The sequence below is a fragment of the Onychostoma macrolepis genome, chromosome 19 (genome assembly GCF_012432095.1).
Source record: "Onychostoma macrolepis isolate SWU-2019 chromosome 19, ASM1243209v1, whole genome shotgun sequence".
In the NCBI taxonomy this organism is placed as follows: domain Eukaryota; kingdom Metazoa; phylum Chordata; class Actinopteri; order Cypriniformes; family Cyprinidae; genus Onychostoma; species Onychostoma macrolepis.
In genome coordinates, this window is record NC_081173.1 from 418,738 (window position 1) to 439,713 (window position 20,976).

At 39.6% G+C, this 20,976-nt stretch overlaps 1 protein-coding gene and 1 non-coding gene across 2 annotated transcripts in view; both read right to left on the reverse strand.

The window, feature by feature from the left end:
- Window positions 1-353: 353 nt before the first annotated feature.
- Window positions 354-20,976, reverse strand: part of kpnb1 (karyopherin (importin) beta 1) — a 30,245-nt gene continuing 9,622 nt past the window's right edge. The window contains exons 12-22 of the mRNA XM_058754413.1: window positions 20,592-20,722; window positions 19,982-20,129; window positions 18,562-18,633; window positions 18,216-18,360; window positions 15,866-15,948; window positions 15,445-15,552; window positions 13,882-14,025; window positions 4,142-4,247; window positions 3,951-4,065; window positions 2,300-2,461; window positions 354-1,586 (exon numbers count right to left, since the gene is read on the reverse strand). Coding sequence (XP_058610396.1) covers window position 1,586; window positions 2,300-2,461; window positions 3,951-4,065; window positions 4,142-4,247; window positions 13,882-14,025; window positions 15,445-15,552; window positions 15,866-15,948; window positions 18,216-18,360; window positions 18,562-18,633; window positions 19,982-20,129; window positions 20,592-20,722 — 1,215 coding nt within the window. The 3' untranslated portion in view covers window positions 354-1,585. The remainder of the gene's footprint in view (window positions 1,587-2,299; window positions 2,462-3,950; window positions 4,066-4,141; window positions 4,248-13,881; window positions 14,026-15,444; window positions 15,553-15,865; window positions 15,949-18,215; window positions 18,361-18,561; window positions 18,634-19,981; window positions 20,130-20,591; window positions 20,723-20,976) is intronic.
- LOC131526490 (small nucleolar RNA SNORA79) lies at window positions 15,696-15,837 on the reverse strand. Its single transcript, XR_009267478.1, has one exon. It is a non-coding gene; the product is annotated as a small nucleolar RNA SNORA79 (small nucleolar RNA).

The following is a 20,976-nucleotide window of genomic DNA, read 5'->3' on the forward strand; positions in this document are numbered from 1 at the left end:
CTTGATAAAAACACCTCAGAATCATCACACTGATTTTATAAACCACAATGGTTCTGGTAAAGGCAGATTCTTCAGTTGTAGGCGAACAGCTCTTGCAGCATCAGCTTGCTTTTGGAAAGCTTCCCATTACGCCCTCATTAGTTCAGAAACTTAATGAAGAACATTTCAGAACAATGTTGAACATCAACATGACCCACATACATGTGGAGAAAGGGGAAGAGACATCCAGCAAGGAAACCCACACCACCGTCAGAAGGCCATTTCTTCCACACATTAAGTGCCATTCGATCTGGTGAAGTTAGGAAATAAAGGAAGCGACGGCCGTTTGCATTACACAGGAAATGTATCAGAAGTACATTTTATTGTTCAATTTTATTTATTTTCATATCAATGGAAAAATATAACCTCATACAAACGTCTGATTCTGTTCATTCTTTTTTTTTTTTTTTTTTTAAAAGCTTGGTGAATGACTCCAATTAAGTGCCGCAAGAAGAAAAAAAATACAACCAAAGCACATCAATGCAAATCAGATTGTGACATCGTTGACATGTTTATTTCGCATCTTCTACGTGTTAACACATATTAAGCTCAAGTCCATTGGTATCCGCATGGATTTGGCACTCATTTTCCTGCAAAACAAACGAAGGAGAATAAAGGAGGAAGTGGAAGTGTAATTCCTGTACCCCTTGAACATGGATTGCTCTGCTAGAACTTGCACCGAGTGGCAATAGTCTTCCCTCTCCAGGGCAGGCGAAAGCTCTGTCTATCTGCACCATCCACACTAGCATACTAATAACAGAACCATTTATTTTTAATTCTATTTTTTTATTTATTTATTTTTTTAAAAAGGAGGGGGGGAAAAAAAATATATATACCGCAGCAATTGACTGAGAAAGCAGGATGAACGCTCGTCGCCAGTTCACCCGAGTGCTGCCCATCCCTGACTACCTGCCGCTCTCCTATGTTTACATTAAGTGCATCTCACTGAATTTGCAAACAAGATATTTATCATGTTTATTTATTATTGGTTGAAATAGTAAGAGGGGATGTGGAAACAGCGACCCCCTCCGTTCATTCACACACTCACACTCCAGTCACGCCATTAGGAACTCCAGCAGCATCATTTCCTTCTCGGTTTGTATCTTCTGACAAATGGATTGTGTAATAGGGAACATCTGCAGTCGTAGCGTCTTACACGTGCCCAAAGATGTGTTCTGCAGATGCACAACGGTCCTTTCTCGAGCTAAATGCAGACAGGCTGGCAAACGTGTACTAATATGATGCACTAGCTTTTCAAAGAGAGAATGTGGATCACGTGGAATAATTTATTAGTGGGGTCAGAGACACATGGAGAAGAGGGCTTGATGAGGTGAAGGTCGTGGGCCGCTGAGTTTTTCTGCTGGCAGCTGCTGGAATTGAACTCTGAAGGTGGTGTGATGTCTCTCTCTCACTCTTTCTCACTCATTCTCAGACACTCATCTCAGCGCACACGTCACTTCTGCTTTGACGTCTATGTGTAAAAGACAGAAGAAACCTCAGTGGGTTTGATTTCCATTATTCTTGATAGAATTTCCACAGCCGGTAATCTGAAAACAAACCAAGAGAAAACAATGGAGAACACACACGGCTGAAGAGACAGACTCGCGTTACACGGAGCAAAACCACACGGTTTGTGGCAGACTAAGGCGTTTGAGGACCTTCAATTCAGGTAAGATGTTAGATGAACTTCACAAAAACACGTGCAGGACACTTTTCACCCAAAAACCACTTAACGGCTTCACTTTTATTCTATGAAAAAACTAATTTTAGGAGCAATAAAGGCCTGTTCACACCAGGATTGTTCGATAACATTTTAACTAGTGCAGTCAATCGACTTAAAAACGCTTTTATATTGCAATAATCTCACATTCAACCTTCAAATTAAATGTAGAAACAAAGACTGTATATTTTTTAACATTTGTTTAAATGACATCTTTTTTTTAATGAAGGCGAGTGTCACTGATACTGATGTCTCTAGGAAATAGATTTTCACAAATGAACAAAGGGCGATAATGAGAAATACCAGCCAGAGCATGTCAGCATCTTGATACGCAAACAGCAAGCTCTTTGTCAAGAGCGCCACCTACTGTCGGTCAAACTGCAGTGTCACTAAGCCTGTCTGCCAACAGATGAACGACATGCAGAAATCTGACTTTTTGTGCCGGTGTGAACAGGCCGCAAGGATTTCTTTGCGAAACATGCTTCTTTTGGGGTCAAACGTGACCTCTAAGGTGAGATTTACGTGAGGTGCATCACATACCAAGCTTGGCTCTTCAGCTTGCGGAGCTCCTTTGTGGCCCATGTGGCTAAGGTCTTGGTCTTGCTGGTCTTGGACCGCCGGCCTTCAGACAGCAGATCGTTGATCTGAGGTCGAACCTCTACCAGCTTCATCACATCTTTGCCAAAAGTTGTACACAGGTCACTGGGGGGGGAGAAAAAGGGTCAACTTGATTATGTGCCAGAACAACAGAAGACCTGTGCCAGAGCAATGAACAAGCTGCCATTTTAGAAAGCATTGATCCACAAATGGAAAGTGTAGTGTAGTCACTCGTGTCCTTCTACACGCATTGGGCCTCGTTCATGAAACATTTGTAAATATAGGAGTAAACTTGAGTAATGTGCGTGTAAAACAGACCTTCCCGAAAACTCTCCTCCGGATTCACAAACGCTTCGTAAACGTTCGATTTGATAGTAAAACATGTGTATGTTAATGAATTCCAATCATTCGTAATTAGGGCGCTTGTGCACGCTCATTCACAATTAGCATAATCCCCACAAATTGCGTGTCCAGGAACGCAGTGGAATATTCTGGTCTACTTTCTCAGGTTTGGCTCCTGTATATTGCATAAATGCAAAAAAGATTAATAGGCCATATGGCTAACAATAAATATTGTTAGTGGTTGCTGGTGGCGCTTGAGAATGCTTGTGGCGGCACAGCGTTTTCCCCATTGACTGTATATTAAAAAAAAAAAAAAAAAAAAAAAGTTTCCAGCTGTCGATTTGGTTGCTATGAAGTGGAATATCCACAGTAGTAACGTATTACCAGTATCTCATTTTGAAGAATATCACTGAATATTAAAAAGCAGTAACCAGTAATATTAACTTCTCTATTGTTGTATAAGTGGGATGATTGGTCGGTGTAGTATTTGTCCCGCCCCTTCTCCATTGATTGGACAGCTGGGTAAAAAGACAGTCACAAGTGCGGTGTTCTACCCAAAGCTACCGGAGCTAAACAGTTCATTAACTCTCAGCTACAAAAAATACAAATAAAAAATAATGTGTCATCAGTTTGCCAGAAAGAACACGGAACGTTTTACGCACCATTTACACCTGGTAGAGAGCAGGTGTAGATTTCTTTCGTACCAACTAACATTTCGAAAATACGAACATTTTCATGAACCCGAAAATTTACGTCAGAACAGCTTTACGAACGATTTACACAAATTCGTTCTGCTCGTGTTTCATGAATGAGGCCCAATGACTTATCCACACGAGAGCAGAGAAAGCATGAATTCAGCCATTCTAACCCATTCTATTGAATTCTATCCCAATTATTTCAGTATTGAAGAAAGAAATCCTACAGGACAAGAGTACTATCAGACCTACCTGAAAAACCTCAAACACTTCAATCATTTATATCTTTTATAACTCGCTGTTTACACGTTTTAACGTTTGAACTTTATATTTGTCTAGACTAGTAGTTTTTGCTGTGGTACCAAAACTGGAATCGAGAACTGAAGCTGCATTGGTATTTAAAATGTTGGTGTCAAACTGAAATATTGTAATTAATAAGGTGGTTACATGGGTTAAAAACAACAAACAACTTATTTGGCAGGGCAGGTAATCTTGAGCTCTGCCACAGCTGTGCCGCAGAAAAACACGGTTGAGTGATTTAACCAAGAAGTTCTTACCCTATGAGTCCGACAGCATTGGCCACCACTCCGTCGGATCGGTCTTCGTCCTCAGCGATGTGGTGAATGAAGGACAAGATGAACTCAACACGAGGCTGCACCAGCATTACATCAGCTGCAGGAGGAAACACATGGTTTTAACATGAATCCACTGAACGCTGGTCTGCATGACGAGGTCCAGCTGAACTTACGGTGCACGTTCTCCTGGTCTCCCTTCAAGCCCTGGATGATCCCAGTGTAGGCCTCCAGACAGCCCTCTCGCAGCTCGTTCAGATAGTCCACCATATCATAGTCCGTCTGCAAGACAGCAGGTAGCCTGGCTTAACTTTCAGAGGCATGCCGTTTAAAACCATTAACTCAAGGCAAACTCAATTCAGCATTTCAGAACACCTAATACACTTTCATAATTACGAAAACACCACATCTGGAGCTAATCACAGTAACGTTAATAGACTCCCAAATGCCAGTGCGTAAAATGCACCCGCAGCCATTGTGAGAGTAATCCACACGACCCCAGGGATAAATCAACGTCCTCTGAAGAACAATGATGCTAGGGCTGACAAATTAAAAATTCGAATTTCAAATGTGTCGAATTTCAAATAATCCACATCCGAATGCAAAAACGTTGCATTAATGTTAGGTGTGCGTCAGGCAGGCTTATCAGTGGCGCACGAGATGACGACGAAGGTGTTGTTGCATTTTAGTACTTTTAACTTATCCAGTTAAACCCACACTGCTGCGTTTTTCCATTCAAAACATTGCGGAAAAAGGGAACATCAATGCCGAGATCTCATTTACGGCAAAACTGAAAACAAGCCATTCACACAGAACGCATATTTATGGCATTTTCTAGAGGGCCATCAGCGTTGCACTCGCGTCTCACAAGAGAGCTGCATGTTTAGCAAGTAAAATTAATTCAAGTTCAACTTTTAAAAAACATGTCTCTGGACTTTATGGCGTTTTTTTTCCCCATCCTACTTAAACCACATTTGTAAATGAAGAAAGAACTTTGTGATTGGTTTTTGGTCCTTTGTATTAAACTAAACATACATGATGCTGTTTTGTAGTTTGCACGTTTTTCAAAAGATAGTCGTGTTAGAAGAAACATGCATTAGTAATATTTTGTGGCCTTTTTTCCGCCTAAGAGAAATTATGCCTTTTAAATTCGAATATAGATAGTATTTAAGTACAAAATTCTAATTTAGTTTCAGCCATTTTGACAGCCCTAAATGATGCATACTCTTAAGTGTAGGAGGTGTGCAAGAAAAAAAAAAAAAAAAGAATGACCTTCAATCGACTACAAACTTCTTCTGGCCAACTGTTGTACACATTCATGAGACAGCTGGCTAGAAACTTTACAGATAAAAAGAAAATCTCTTCAGAACACAGAGTCACCTACTGGGGTCGAATGGATTACTGACATGAAAAACAATGCATAAACATCAGAAAGGTATCCTGAGGATACAGATGGGAGTTTTTAGGAATATTTTTAATTTTCATTAAAGTTTAATTTTATGCTGCTAAACACGAGGGAAAACCCAAGTATCCTGTTCAACCATGTCTGCAATGGGTCAAGTATCTGTAACGAATAGACTCGATGCAAGGCTTTCAGTGCAGAACAATGAATCATATCTCGGCATGCAGGCAACCCGAGAAACAAAGACAAGAAACTGGTTTCAGACCGCACCGAACGCATGTGAGCTCGAGCTGCCCCGGGCTCCAGCACGGTCTCAGAAAACGGGCGAGTCCAGTAAGAGAGATGTCTGAAACGCTCCAGGACAACACTTTTAAGCTAAAATTCAAGACTTAAGACCTTTAAGACCTGCACAAATAAAATGAATACCATATGAGCAGGGTAGGGCAATGTCTATAGAAACCTATTAAACCGTAAAATGACTGTAAAAAGCATGATTTACAGTTCAGATACAAGTTTTCACAAAAACAAAAGAGTTTTATAAAGTGATACACTTCACATTTCAAACCATTTTTAAGAAAATGGAGTTAAAAGTATTAGTATAATAATTTTAATAAGTTTGCAGGGTAATAACATGGGTCAATGTCACTGTAGGGTGCCTTTTGGTGTCCTGTAGTTAACTCATTTGACATGATAACTTGGCCTAATATAACACACCCTTTCATAGTCATTATGTTAAGTTTTTATATTCATAAAAGCATTACTTGGCTCTTTAGATACATTTTCTAGATTTGTGTAAGAGGATGCGTGTTATTTTATGTCATGTCCCATGCACTGCTCAAGTTTAAATGAGTAGAATAGTCAAATCATAAAAAAAAAAAAAAAACCTCTATTATTAGTTAATTTTGTGTTAAACTCAATTTGAAAAACTAAGTAGAGTTTGTCCATGTCTCTTGAATGGTTGTCCACCCTGTAGTATTGGGGACTCCGCCCCTTTAAGAAAAGGCCATCTCCTTTAGTGACACCAGGACAACAGATGTGTCTCTTCAGTGGCGGGAAATTAAACCGCCGAGGTGAACAAGGGGGTGACTTTTCAATTGACAAATTCTCTTCGTATGAGTTTGCTTGCTTTTCCCAAGCTTAACGTGTCAGCCATTTAGACTCGATAGAGTGGACAGACGCATGACAGGGTGGACTGAATGAAAGTTAATTGGGGGGGGTATATCAATGTGATTGAGGATGTAATTATATTATTTATTATGATATTTTTTAGAAGCTGAATAAATGCTTCATTGTCATATTTTGTGTGTTCTGCATTGTGTGTCCACCCGGTCATCTTGATATTTTACAATAATTTAAATAATTCAATCATATCTATATAATCCAGTGTGTTCAATAGCTAGGTGTGGGGCAATAACATACAAGCAAAAAACTGAATCCAAATATCAAAAAAATATCTAAAAAAAAAAAAAAACACGTGCAAATTGTATGAGTTTCTTTAAAAACACATGGTTTACGTAAAAATTGTATGTATTTATAATTTGAAAGCAAACAAATAACCCTGTTTAGGAAAGGGACATCATACCTTTCAGAAAATATAATTTGCATTCGAATAACTGTTTATGGAATAATTATCTACATAAAATGTGTGTGAGCTCAGCTAATGTTTCTATTGTACTTGAGTGTCTACCATTTATGACATGACAAAGCGAATGGGAAATTAAAACCAACATCGAGTATTGTGAGGGTTGAAAGGCACTCTACGGTGATACTGACCCCAATACTATATTCCTGCAATACCAGAAGCTGCAGTTCTCGGACCCTATGTTTTGTGACAGTGCCATCTAGCCAATTCTATTCCAACAGAGGAGACCTGTATCAAATATCAAACAAACAGATGCAAAGACTAGAACCATGGAAACTATTCATTTATCTTTCCATCTTATTTGTAAGGTAAGAGCTAGCATGAACTTGAGTGTTTGAGGGGGTGTCAGCAATATCCATTTAACTGTGCAAAACAGTTCATTGTGCTGTTGGATGTTGTAAATTAGTATTTGTATTCAAATTATTTTACATTTATTAAAGCACTAATAAACACTAATTTGTACTAGGGATGTGCGGGTCTAGTCGACTAAACGGTACAGCTCCTGCTAGTCGACACTGAAAACAATAGTCGATTACACGAGAGAGATTTTATCATTCAAATTACCATCATTTTAACTTTACATTTAAAACATTTTAAATATTTTTAAAAGCGTATCTGGGCGGAAACTAAATTTTTACCTCAGACCTTGCATGCGTTTTCTTCATGTCAGTTGCGACGAGCTCGATGACCGTCGAAGAACCAGCAAGGTGTGGGATTATTTGAATTAGAAGGAAACGGAAAAGTTGTGTAAACTGTGTAATGTCAAATTGGCTTACAATAACTCTACTGGAGCGATGCGTAATCATATTCAATACAGGCACGTATGCGTTAGCTTGGAGGCAGCCAAAGCCAGCAAATGTCAATCATGTCGTACACTACAACCCAATTTAAGACTTTTTAAAGACCAGCGGGAAGCCTGCAACAGAGATCCAGTGATTATAAATGTTGATTAATCATAGTGCACCCTACAGGCATCACATTTCACATGCTTTCACAGATTACACCTCCATCTTAAGGAAGTTATAAACAATGAAGCACTGGTTAGACTGGTTGTACAGAGTGAACATGGTGTTGACTTTAGCAAACAGGAGAGAAAACTGACAGAACTATAGATAGCTATTCAAATAAAAGCATTGAATCAGTTACAGTGTCTATAAGAATAAAGGCAGGGGTCCAGTCCTGTTCCCGGAGAGCTACCCTCCTGCAAGGTAGATCAATTAAACTGCCTTTCCAGGTAATGCCTTATAGTCAGGGGTGCACAAGTTTTTCAGCGAGCTTTTATTTTGGCGGGTTGCTGGCAAGTAAGCATCATGCGCTTCCGGGTTTAGCGCTGCTGATGGAAGAGCGTCAGTGAATGAAATGTCGCAGACAGTTTTGCTTTGAACACGGCAGCAGGTAGCCTTTTTTTAACTTTGGTCGTGCAAGCGGACCACTTATGTGCACCCCTGCTTATATTGACAGGCATCTGGCTATCACAGTAGCTGAATAAAACACAGATGGAAATGTTTTGACTGATGAAATAAAGAGAATCAAAACAAATGCAACAATATACGGTTTATCATTAATAAGAACACCTGAGATGGCTTGAAGAACACAGATAATGTATATTTATATTGCAATGCTAATCAACATCGCCTTTAAATCACTGCATAAATGCAGCTTTTACACAGGGCAACTGTTTTATTGAAAGTACAATATTAAATGCAAGTAACAAGTCATCAAATACCATTCAATAAGTGTCTGTATAATGTTCTTTTATTAATAAACTTAACTACTATTAATTATGAAATTGATAGCATATAATTTTAATGTGTATATATATAATTTTAATGTGTAGTGAGTACTAGTGAGAAGTGAGTACACCCCTTACATTTTTGTAAATATTTTATTATATCTTTTCATGTGATATAATAGTCTTCTTATAGCCTACGCCATCTTTATGTAGAGCAACAATTCTTTTTTTCAGATCCTCAGAGAGTTCTCTGACATGAGGTGCCATGTTGAACTTCCAGTGACCAGTATGAGAGAGTGAGAGCGATAACACCAAATTTAACACACTGAGACCTTGTAACACTAACGAGTCACATGACACTGGGGAGAGAAAATGGCTAATTGGGCCCAATTTGGACATTTTCACTTAGGGGTGTACTCACTTTTGTGGCCAGCGGTTTAGACATTAATGGTTGAGTTATTTTGAGGGGACATCAAATTTGCACTGTTATACAAGCTGTGCACTCACTACTTTACATTGTAGCAAAGTGTCATTTCTTCAGTGTTGTCACATGAAAAGATATAAAATTTACAAAAATGTGAGGGGTGTACTTCTGTGAGATACTGTAAATATATGTATAAACATAGCATGTTTTTCTGAAATATATACATGCATGTGTGTGTATTTATATACACACAATAAATACAGTACACATTGTGTAAACAAAAACCTTTATTTTGGACGCGATTAAATCACGATTATAACAAAATAACTAAAAATATAATAAAATGCCTAACTACAATACTATTATTGTTAAAATTGCAACAAAATAAAAGAATAGAAACAAACTTTTGAACTGCGGGTTTGGTCTGGTCAGAGGAGAACTGACCCCGACTGAGTCTGGTTTCTCTCAAGGTTTTTTTCTCCATTCTGTCTCGGAGGGAGTTTTGGTTCCTTGCCGCTGTCGCCTCTGGCTTGCTCAGTTGGGGACACTTAATTTCTAGCGATTATCGCCGATTTGATTGCACAGATACTATTTAAACTAAACTGAGCTAGACAATGACATCTCTGAATTCAATAATGAAATGCCTTTAACTGAAAATTGAGTGTTTAATCTTATCATTATACATTACTGACACTCTATCCTCCAATTTGATGCTGTTAAGTGCTTTGACACAATCTGTATTGTAAAAGCGCTATATAAATAAAGGTGACTTGATTAATTGTTTGACAGCACTACTAATATATATATTACGGGTGTCAACGTTAACGCATGCGATTAATAAAATTAACGTGTTAATTTTTTTTTATTAATCGTTTGATAAGGTTTGACCCCAACTTGCCGTCATCGCAGTGCGGAAGGTCATCTTGTGTGATGATATATAGATATATATATATATTTTTTTTAAACACTCTTTTGGGCTAGATTTTTAGACAGCTTTCAAAATGGCCGCCAGACAGCGTGAACACATGAAGAGCCATATCTCAGAGTGCAATGATCTGATTGACTTGAACTTATAGGAGGAATATAGTAACAAACATATCAATTGGTTAAGACCTCAAGTAGGATAAAAAATTTTTTTTATTTATAATCTGATCTCAAAAATGGAAATGTGCTTAATGGGTACGTTTACCCTATCTTTTCTGTTATTTAAATCACTTAATATTTCTATATTAGGGATGGGCGATATGGCCTAAAAAATTTATCACGATAATTTCAGGTATTTATTGCGATAACGATACCAATGACGATTTTTTATATATATATATATACACATACACACACATACACACACACTAACTGGGGGAAAATCCGGTCCCATTCCACTCCCGGAAGAATTACTCCCATTCCCTCCCACTCCCGTTTTTTTTTTTTTATTAATTTATTTTTGGCCGAAATCTGTCAGTTACAGTAAAAATATAGTACAGATCACAGCGTGCCCACCTTAGTTGAATAAAAACCCAAAATGTAGTTATTATATTGAACTGAAAGCCAGTTTATGCAAAGTGTAGGCTACGTTGCACACATTAAATTTTATGTAAATCATCCATGCTAACACACACGTTTTCTATTTGAATTTTGTTTTTTCATTTGAAAGTAGACATTTCACTCTCTATAGATATATTTTTCAAAGACGGAAGTTTCTCGCTCAGAGACCTAAAGAGCACCCTGTTTGCTTTAAAGCGCAACGTTTCGTTGTTATTCTGAGTGTACACAAATAAACGTAGTCTTTACAGATTTGAAAGATGTATTAGGCTACTTTTATCTGTATGACCAAAAATTACGGATATTTTAAGAGCAAGTGAGCGCACCGGCGCCTGTCCTGCAGCGAGCCGCTATTCAGCTCTCACTCTCCACACAAACACTTCAGTAGCGCACATTTCTCTAGGTTAACATCATATTGAGCGGCCATGTAAAGTTGCTACTACATACATCTTTCAGATGAAAAGCCATATTTGAGGTCGATGAATGATAGTGTGTATTACCACATAGACCAGCCGTTAACGATCTGTCCGTCACGGACTGCGTCATTCACTTAACCAGCCACACCCAAGCAAACAGGAGGAGAGCGAGACAGGGCAACTAGTTCAGAATTAAAATATACAGTTTATAGTTTATTTATATAAAAGGTATATTTGTGTATAAAGTTGGGTATCATTACTATTCCCAGTCCCGCCCACTCCCGCTGACATTTTTTCCTGTACCGTCCCAATCACGTGATTCGTAGCGATTTTGTTTCCCATCCCGCGGGATTCCCGTGACCCATGGGATTCCCGAAAAAATGTCAGCCTCTACTCCGCATCTGATTTTCTATAACCAAACCAGTTCCAAATTGTGGAGGTAGCTCCTTGCTTAACAACAAGTTCCTCCTCAGCCTCACGTCCGCCTTCCGCCATGCTTGTTTTCACTCCGCACGGGAACAGTGAATCGGTCGCACACAAAACTACGTCATCAACTAGACTTATCGTTATTATCGCGAAGAGACAAATTTTTATCGGTATATCGCAAACGATAAGATATCGCCCATCCCTATTCTATATTCAAAATGTTATATTTAAAACATTAACCTCAACATGAATTTAATTGCACTCATGCCGCCTCTGAGCCTCATTAAACATCTGAAGATACACATACAAGCTACTTGTGTTCTTCTGTGCAATTTATTTCTTAAATACTGATTTCATTTGATTGGTAATTTATTCTTATTCTACTTTTTATTCTGTTTTAATTAGAAATGTTAAAAAGCTTATAAATATATATTTTTTAATTTGATAAATTAAAGACCATATACACTTAATAAATGGGAAGGTTAATTTATCAGAATTTTTAATTATTGATTAGAAGGTGCTCCTAAATTTTAATTAGGAGCACAAGCACTCCTAAAAAGAAAAGTAAGCATAGAGCCCTGCTTCTGACACATATATATACAGTGCCCTCCAAAAGTATTGGAACAGTAAAGACAAAATTGCTCTGTTGGCCGAGGAGTCAAAACATTTACAAATATGATTAAAAGATGAATATGAGAACTACAGAATGTCACATTTTATTATTGGGTGATTCAACACAGATGTTTTAACAGCTAAGAAGTGCAGCACTTAGAGTTCATCCCTCGATCTGATGTGAGCAGAAGTATTGGGACAGCTGCCTCACGGGTCTTTCTAAGTGATCAGCTGTGTCCCGTTGCATTAATTCTTCAGATATTAAAAGCAGGGAACGTGTCGTATCAGTTATATCCATTACTTCTGCATTCTGAATCTTGCATTCGATGATGACGCACACAAACCAGGATGAAGACGAGGGAGCTGACTTTGAGAGAAAAGCAAGCAATTTGGATGCTAAAAGAAAAGAGGAAGTCAATTATAGCTCCAGCAAAAACAGAGCATGAAGAAATCAAGAGTTTGGAAACCACCAGCGACGCCAGCAACCAACAACTACCTGATCGGCTGAGAAAACAACAGCAGCTGATGACAGACAAATCATAAAAGCTGTGAAAATGAACCCTAAAAGACGTGTCTAAGTTCTGTAACCTCCAGAAAGCTGAGTGATGCTCTGACGATCTACTGTCCTCAGGAGACTCTGACACAGAATTACAGAAGCTACGCAGCAAGATACAAACCTCTGACCAGCTCCAGAAATAGAAAGGCAAGATTAGAGTTTGCAACAAAGCACAAAGCTGAGCCAGAAGAGTTTTGGAACTGTGTTTATGGACCGATGAGACACAGATGAACCTTTATCGAAGGTTCAAAAACAGAACTGCAATGATCCCAAGCACACGGCCTCGTCTGTAAAGCATGGTGGAGGTGGTGTCATGGCTGTCTCTGGAGCAGACCTCTCAACTTTACTGATCACTTAATGTATGATGACAGCAGCAGAATGAATTTGGAAGGGTACAAACTCATCTTGCCTACCAATATTCAAGAAAATGCCACCAGATTCATTGGGAAGTGCTTCATATTGCATCAGGACAATGACCCAAAACACCTGCCAGTTCAGTCGAGGAGTTTATAAGAGCAGAGAAATGGAAAGTCTTAGATTGCCCGAGTCAATGTCCAGATTTACATCCGATTGAACATGAACTTCAGCGGCTGAAGAGGAGAGTAAAGGCAGAAACTCCCCAAAACAAGCAACAGTTGGAACTGGCTTCATTAAAGGCTGGGAAAGTATCTGAAAGCATGAGAGCAAGAGTCTGGTGATGTCTATGGGTCACAGACTCACTGCTGGGATTGAGCGCAAGAGATCTGCAACTAAACAATAGCTTTTAATCTTTTATATCTGCCTTATGTTCAACTGTCCCAATACTTATGCTCACATCAATGAGTGAGATGAACTCTAAAAGTGCTGTTCTTTTTATTTGGTAAAACATGAAAAGATGAATATGAGACAAAACTAAAGAATGTCACATTTTATTATTAGCCGTTTCAACACGTACATCATATTTGCAAATGTCTTGACTCCACAGCCAACAGAGCAATTGTCTTCACTGCTCCAATACTTTTGGAGGGCACTGTATGTATCCCTCAACTAAACTGACTAGTCATTTTCACACCCAGTGAACATGAGCAGGTGCGTGTCTCTGCAGTCAGAACGAGTGATGCACAGACCTGATCTGGTGCATGATGGGTGTGTGCGGTCCGTCTGGGGAACGGCGGTGTCACTCACCTTGTCCACCTGTGCCTGCGAGGCCTGCTGTAGAGTGTCCAGCACAATGTCCAGGTACTTCTTGAATTCACCACCAATGGCAAGAGCAATATCACCAAACACAGACAGGATCTGGGGTTTCACAGACCTGTGCACGTTCTCGTTCTGCAAAGACATGCATTCAAAAATTATATAACCATTAAAATATAAAAATCTGCATACAGTTACACTGCTGTATTTACAGAGGGAGAAAGAGATAAAAGGAAACCGATCCAGAAAAATAACCTTTTGAGAAAAAAAACGTAACACTTGCTCACATTTGTTTTCTTATTGAATGATACAGGTGATTATTAAAATGACTCATCTGTGCATATTTTACATTATTTGACCTCCTAATTAGGGGTGCTATTGTGCCACAGAATATTATATTACACACAAATACAATTAAAAGAACAAACTTCTGTGTTGTTTTGGGGTCATTGTGAATTCACCATTCTTATTTAGGTCTCATTCTTTTAACCCACACAACTCTCAGTAAAATCTGACCCGTCGTAACTCAACCAACAAGGCTAAAGGTCATTGCACACAGGGTCAGAAATTTTCGCACGTTGAAAAATAAATACAACCTCACGTTGTGTCAATCGAGTTTACACACTGCCTCTGAAACTTTCATCCGTCATGAAATTTGGATCGGATTCTATTTTCTACATTTTCCACATCCGTAGCAAACATTTTAATAGGCGTTTTGACAATCCAGAGCCACCATACAAGCACGCCAAAATCCAGAATGGCGATTGTCAAGTTGATCCACTTCGTCATGCAGCACTAAGCGCTGTGATCCTTGCACACAGAGTTCACAGATATTGGTGGTTTCGCGAGCATCAAACTGAGCCACTGACATCCTGAAGTAGTAGTATATTTTTATTTAATGCCATGTCAGCATCTTTGGCTATTTTCATGTCAAAAACTAGCCAAATAAGATTTTTTTTTACATCAACATGATAAAAATTCTAAAACTTTTTCCTGGCATTATACTTTTATACTAAACTAAGCGAGCTCACGTCATAAAAGAGTTTTCTACATACATTAAAAGCTGGACAGTCCAATAAAACATGTTTGACAGAAAGGGGAATCTTGCAAAACACACATTGAGTAGGGTCTTCACCTTTAAGCAAAAACGCATGAGTCAGTCTTGACATCCTGAAGTAATCTTTGAATCGCTGTGATAATCCCGCTGCTCCTTAAGGAGGGGAACTCTCCTTCCTCTCTATATCTCAGGATTGGATGGACCCAATATTTCCTTTTTCTCTTTTTAAGAAGTGAGAACAACAAAAATCACCCTCGCTGCTTGAAGACTCCATTTAGTACTGTTTTGCGAATTTTTTCGCAACTGCTTAATACGCATTGGACTCAGTGTGCAAGGTTTCTGTGCGTGATTATTTTTAGGATGACGAATATGAAAACGCATACGAAATCTTCGGACTCAGTGCGCAATGACCTTAATAGTTACAAACTAGCAGCCAGGACAGCTTGTGAATCAAAGAATTTAAACGAGCAGTGCACACACAAAAGACGGAGACTTACGCCCAAGTTTTCCAGCAGCAGCTGCATGATTTCATCACAGTAAGGCAAGATGTTGGCCATCAGCGCTCGGCACAGATCACACACCAGCCCCACCGCAGCCAGACACACCTGCGCGCACACACACACACACACACAGATCAGTCTGATCGGCGCTGAGAGCACAACTTAAATCACGGGTAATCACGCTCCATTTGGAATAAGTTCAGGGTTAATTCACAATCAAGCCACACTTGTTTTTAGAGAAGTTTATGAGCTGTAGAGTCCCGCAATGTCCAGTGTGGCCACATGTGACCGTGGGGTCGGCACACACCGGGTGAAGTAGACTCTGATTCTCTATGATGATATAAAATCCCGAGCTGCCTGAGCTCAGAGCAGCAGGAGGAACAATCATCAACAAACGCCAGCTTCACCCCAGCATTACCTGGTACTCAGCGTAATTCTTCAGTCCGATAACCAGGAAAGGCTTGAAGGCTTCCATGTATTTCAAGAAATCACTGCCCAAAACTGGAGAGGGAAGGAAAAAGTTGATGTCAATCATTCAGTAAATGGCTTTAAGAAATACTGTTAAGACACTGAAAGATGCTCGTCAACTCCCAGATTCTTAATTACTCCTCACATATCATGGCCAGAGAGACTCAAATCTGACAGACTTTAAATTTAGCTGTAAAATCAGACTAGTGATGGTGTGAGTGCACTAATGGACATATGCAATGGGACACAGAAGTACTCTCTACTTCCATTCTACCCTTCCAGTTACACTTATAAATAGCCTTTTTTTTTTAAACCATGAATAAGCCATTTTATTTTTATATACGTTTATGCGTTCTCACGTAACTGAGGCTCTTTGTACCAGTCACAAATTAGATTTTACACCAATATGTTAGTGCTATAATGTGCAGAACAAAATTACACAAAACTAATGTTTAAAATTTGCAAAATCATTGCTTTCAATCATGTGCAACATAAAAATAAAAACCCTTATTCAAATGGAAAAGCCCGAATGACTCCCACACGTCCTGTAGAACTGATGACCGATTAGATGACTAGAGCTTTCATTTAGCTCAAGGCTGGCTGATATGGCCAAAAAAAATAAATAATAATAATTATATCAGCTGACATCGGTAATTATTACAATAAATGTCAAATATTTTTTTTACGTTTAAATTCAGATTTTTGCTCCAAAGTGAAACCAGACTTAAATTTCCTTAAAATAAATCTTAACAGAAAAAAAATTCAGCATGTTCTAATCAGTGATGTTTCAAATCAAGAAACACGTTTGTGTTGCCTGATAATCTTAATATTAATTTGTCTCTTAGAAACGCACATTTGATAGAAATAGCTTAGAGTTAGGATGCAGATGAAAATTCTCATTTATAAATCAAAATTGGTAACATCTGTAAAAGTTGTAGCCATCTAATTTTAAATGGTGAGTTTATTCTGACCGAGTTTTTTTTTTTTTAATGAATCATTGGTCTTCCATAGGAGCGTACATTCGTACAGTCATTAGTGTTGTTCACTGAATTCAATCGCTTCACACTGGACCTCACGGCGCTGCTTAGCTTAGCAAAATTAGTGAACATTTATCCAACTCCTCGTGTCATTTTAAAATTATATTGCGATAATTATAGTTAGATTTATCTCCCAGCTAGGGCTGGGTATCATTTGAATTTGATTGATTCTGCTGAATGATTCCTAGTTTCGATTCCAATAAGAAACCAATAAAAAAAATAAAGTCAAACATTTATTCTGTCTTTTTACAAAGCATTCCGTTGCAGCTGAAGAACATGAGCAAAAATCAGCAGCCTACAGAACACTGCAAGAGGAATTTTGCCTATGCTTTATATATAAAAAAAAAAAAAAAAAAAAAAAAACACTACAGCAAAAACAACTAGATTAATATACATCAAGTATTAAAGACAATTAAACAGTCAGTAATAAAATAGGAACAAATAAATCAATTAGCAATAGCCTAAATACAACTGAACTTTTAGGTACAAAAACTGTAATTAAAAGTTTAAAATGCATAGTTTTTTCATAAAATAGTTTAAAGTTAAATATATTTATTTATAGATTAGTCAAGATCAGTGAATGATTTTCTTTTGTTCTTTGAGTAACATTAATGACAGGCAGTGTGTTTATTAGGCTGCTGTCTCTTTAACACCGAACGCACGCAGATCTAAAAATACTGTGCACGTGTTTTCTCTCCGATCCGTTTACATACACTTAAGACAAAAATGGCTGTGTTTATGATGATATACTGATGTAGTTTTCTGCATTCTTGTTGATAAATATGAAAGGAGTCAGTTCCGGCCTGGAACAACCTTTACTGCAGTGGAAATACACGGAACGGATGGAGAACGGACACAAACCAGGAACCAGCACCGAGACCGATGCAAACAGGACACAAGTTCTTTCTGTTCCTGCACTTAAATCGTTTTAAAATCACATTAAAATGTGAACACAGGAATTGTTAAGCAGAATCTAAAATGCACAGGTCTCATCGAATACCCGGTTCTTGGAAATTTGGAACCGGTTCTAAAATGGAACCGGTTGATACCCAACCCTACGGCCAGCCCTAGTTTAGATGAGAACAAAGAGTTTCCCAGTGGCCCCAAACAACTCATGTTTGCAGCAGAAACCGGTTCAGTTTGACTCTGACTGACAGCTAGCTAGTTCTGTCCACCACAGCCAGATGTTAGGCCCTTGAAGTGATGTTCACAGCAGCAATGTGCCAGAGAGAGAGAAGACCGCAGCATGCTGAAGCCCCTCACCTTCCACCAGAGTGCTGACGGCCATGAGCGCGTCCTCCTGAACGCCTCCGGAGCCGGCGGTGCTCTGGAACATGCGCAGCAGAGACGCCATCACCACATCAGAGATCTGCAGCGCGTCCTGATGCTGCACCTTCCTCAGCACGTTCTGAGAGGACGGGACAGAGATCAGCCAGCGAGCGTGCACACACACACACACACACACTCACTCACTCAGGCACAGGCTCTCTCACACACACACTCACCCTCTCTCACACACACACACACACACTCACTCACTCAGGCACAGGCTCTCTCATACACACACTCACCCTCTCTCACACACACACACACACACACACACACACACCTGTAGGGTGGCACACAGCAGGGACTGCAGGTCGTTGAACTGGATCCTGTCTGAGGTGCTCTGGATGTGAGACTGGACAAGAGACAAACGAGTTCAGTTACAGCCAACAAAACAAGCCTCATACTCTCACACGGCTCAATTCCTTCTGAAAGAGACAAGAGTCTCAACCTGACCCACAGGGCTGTCATCAGCACCGATTTCTCAATTTTAACGAGCCAATACAGATTACTGAATTCAAAGAATTGCAGGAATAACTTCACTAACCATTATATAATTTAGATAAGAGTTAGATCAGCTTTGCTTTTGTTCATATGAAACAATGACTCCACATTCAAAATGGTCAATTATGATTTTCAGTTCAGTCAGTGAAATTAGGGCTGCAGGATTAATCGAATGCGATAGTCGTGCATCTCGTCAGTAAAGCCGGTTCTGTGATCAGTAGTAAATCTCCATCACCTGCTTTCAGACGGAGCAGCATTTACTACAGAGCCGTAGTTCACTGACAAGCTACGCAAAACCGCGTTCATAAATCGCAGACCGATGTAATTGCGTGGTTTTGAAATCGAAGAAATCGTTCACGATAATGACAGCTGTTTGCGTAGCTTGTCAGTAAACTACGGCTCTGTAGTAAATGCTGCTCCGTCTGAAAGCATGTGAAAATACCACATTTAATAACACGGTTTTACTACAAACTCACTTCATAACATCAGCTGAGTGTTTGAAATAAATCCTTCAGTGAGATGTGGTTTCTTACACAGAATAAGGCACGCAACATATTTCATCGTATTCTAAGCAGTGATAAAGGCATTGCATTATAAATATACTTTATTATAATGAAAATTATAAGACAACGAACTCAGATAAACCATATTTTCGTAGTGAAAGTGACGTGACATGTGGCCAAGTATGGTAACCCATACTCTGAATTAGTGCTCCGCATTTATCCCATCCAAAGTGCACACGCACAGCAGTGAACACACACCCGGAGCAGTGTGGCGGCGCCCGGGGAGCAGTTGGGGGTTCGGTGCCTGGCTCATGGACACCTCAGTCGTGGTACTGAGGGTGAAGAGAACAAAGCCACCTACAATCCCTGCCGGCCCGAGACTCGAACTCGCAACCTTTGGATTACGAGTCCGACTCTCTAAACAGTAGGCCACGACTTTCCCTAGTTGTGTTTATTAGTCACGTTGAATCAATGAAAGCAGTTAAATCTGTTTATTCAGCTAGCACTATACGGATTGCCTAGGTTTCTTCAGATGGAGACTTACTACTGATCACAGAACTTTCACTGAAAGATACGCATGACAATCGCAGCTTTTGCCCAATCGTGACTGCGATTTCATTTCGATTTATCGCGCAGCCCTAGGTGAAGTGCACATCAGCACCCGGTCCCACAGAACACCATTCCCAGTCTCTTCACCTCCATCTGCAGGACCTGCTGCAGTCGCTCCATGATAACCAGTGTGGTCTTCTGCACCGCGGGGTAACAGTCCTTCGCGCTGTTCTTCACGATCTCCATCAGAGCCTCGTACGCTGCACTCCGCAGGTTATTCTGATGCCCGTCTGGCCTAACAGCAAAGAAGAGAGTCAGCACACTGGAGCAGCATCACGGCCTCACCTTCACCGGCCCTAGCCTACGGCTGTCATCCGGGACTAAAGCTTAAACAGGGTACACACTGGAAGATCAATCCTTTTTAATCTAGACATTAAAATAGGTAAAAGTAGTCCATGTGACATCAGTGACTCACCTTCAGTTTTACAAAGCTACAAGAATACTTTTTTTGCACAAGGAAATTACTGATGTCCTTGCTATGTTTCTGTGCCTGGGAACATTACAGTTGCGTTGCTGTCTATGGAGGGTCAGAGAGCTCTCAGATTTCATAAAAAAAAAATCTTAATTTGTGTTCCGAAGATGAACGAAGGTCTCACAGGTTTGGAACGACATGAGGATGAGTAATTAATGACAATTTTCATTTTTGGGTGCACTATCCCTTTAAGTAGGTGGCTGTTTGACTCCCATCGTGGTTTACCTGTCTGTGGTCTCCAGCAGTTTCTGGACAATGAGCTCGAAGGAGGAGGACAGGCAGTATGTGCTGGGCTCTTCCTGATCGTCAGCAGCATCTGTGGCCTCGTACGCCGCTTCAGCCAAACTGGAGAAAGCCTGAAAACAGCATCTGTGAGCATAACTGATCGATCCCATTACACCATGCTACGAGTCCGAGGGGTTGGCTGCCTCAAACCGAACACACACTATATCAAGTGTTTGACTACTATGCACTTACATTGCAAAACTAAGCATTTGAATGTGCATATGGCTGAGGCAAGGTCACCAGTGTAAGCACAACCAATCATGTATACTGTACCAATACTGAAGTACTTGCAGAGAATGTTTGGCATCTTTAACTGCCATTATAT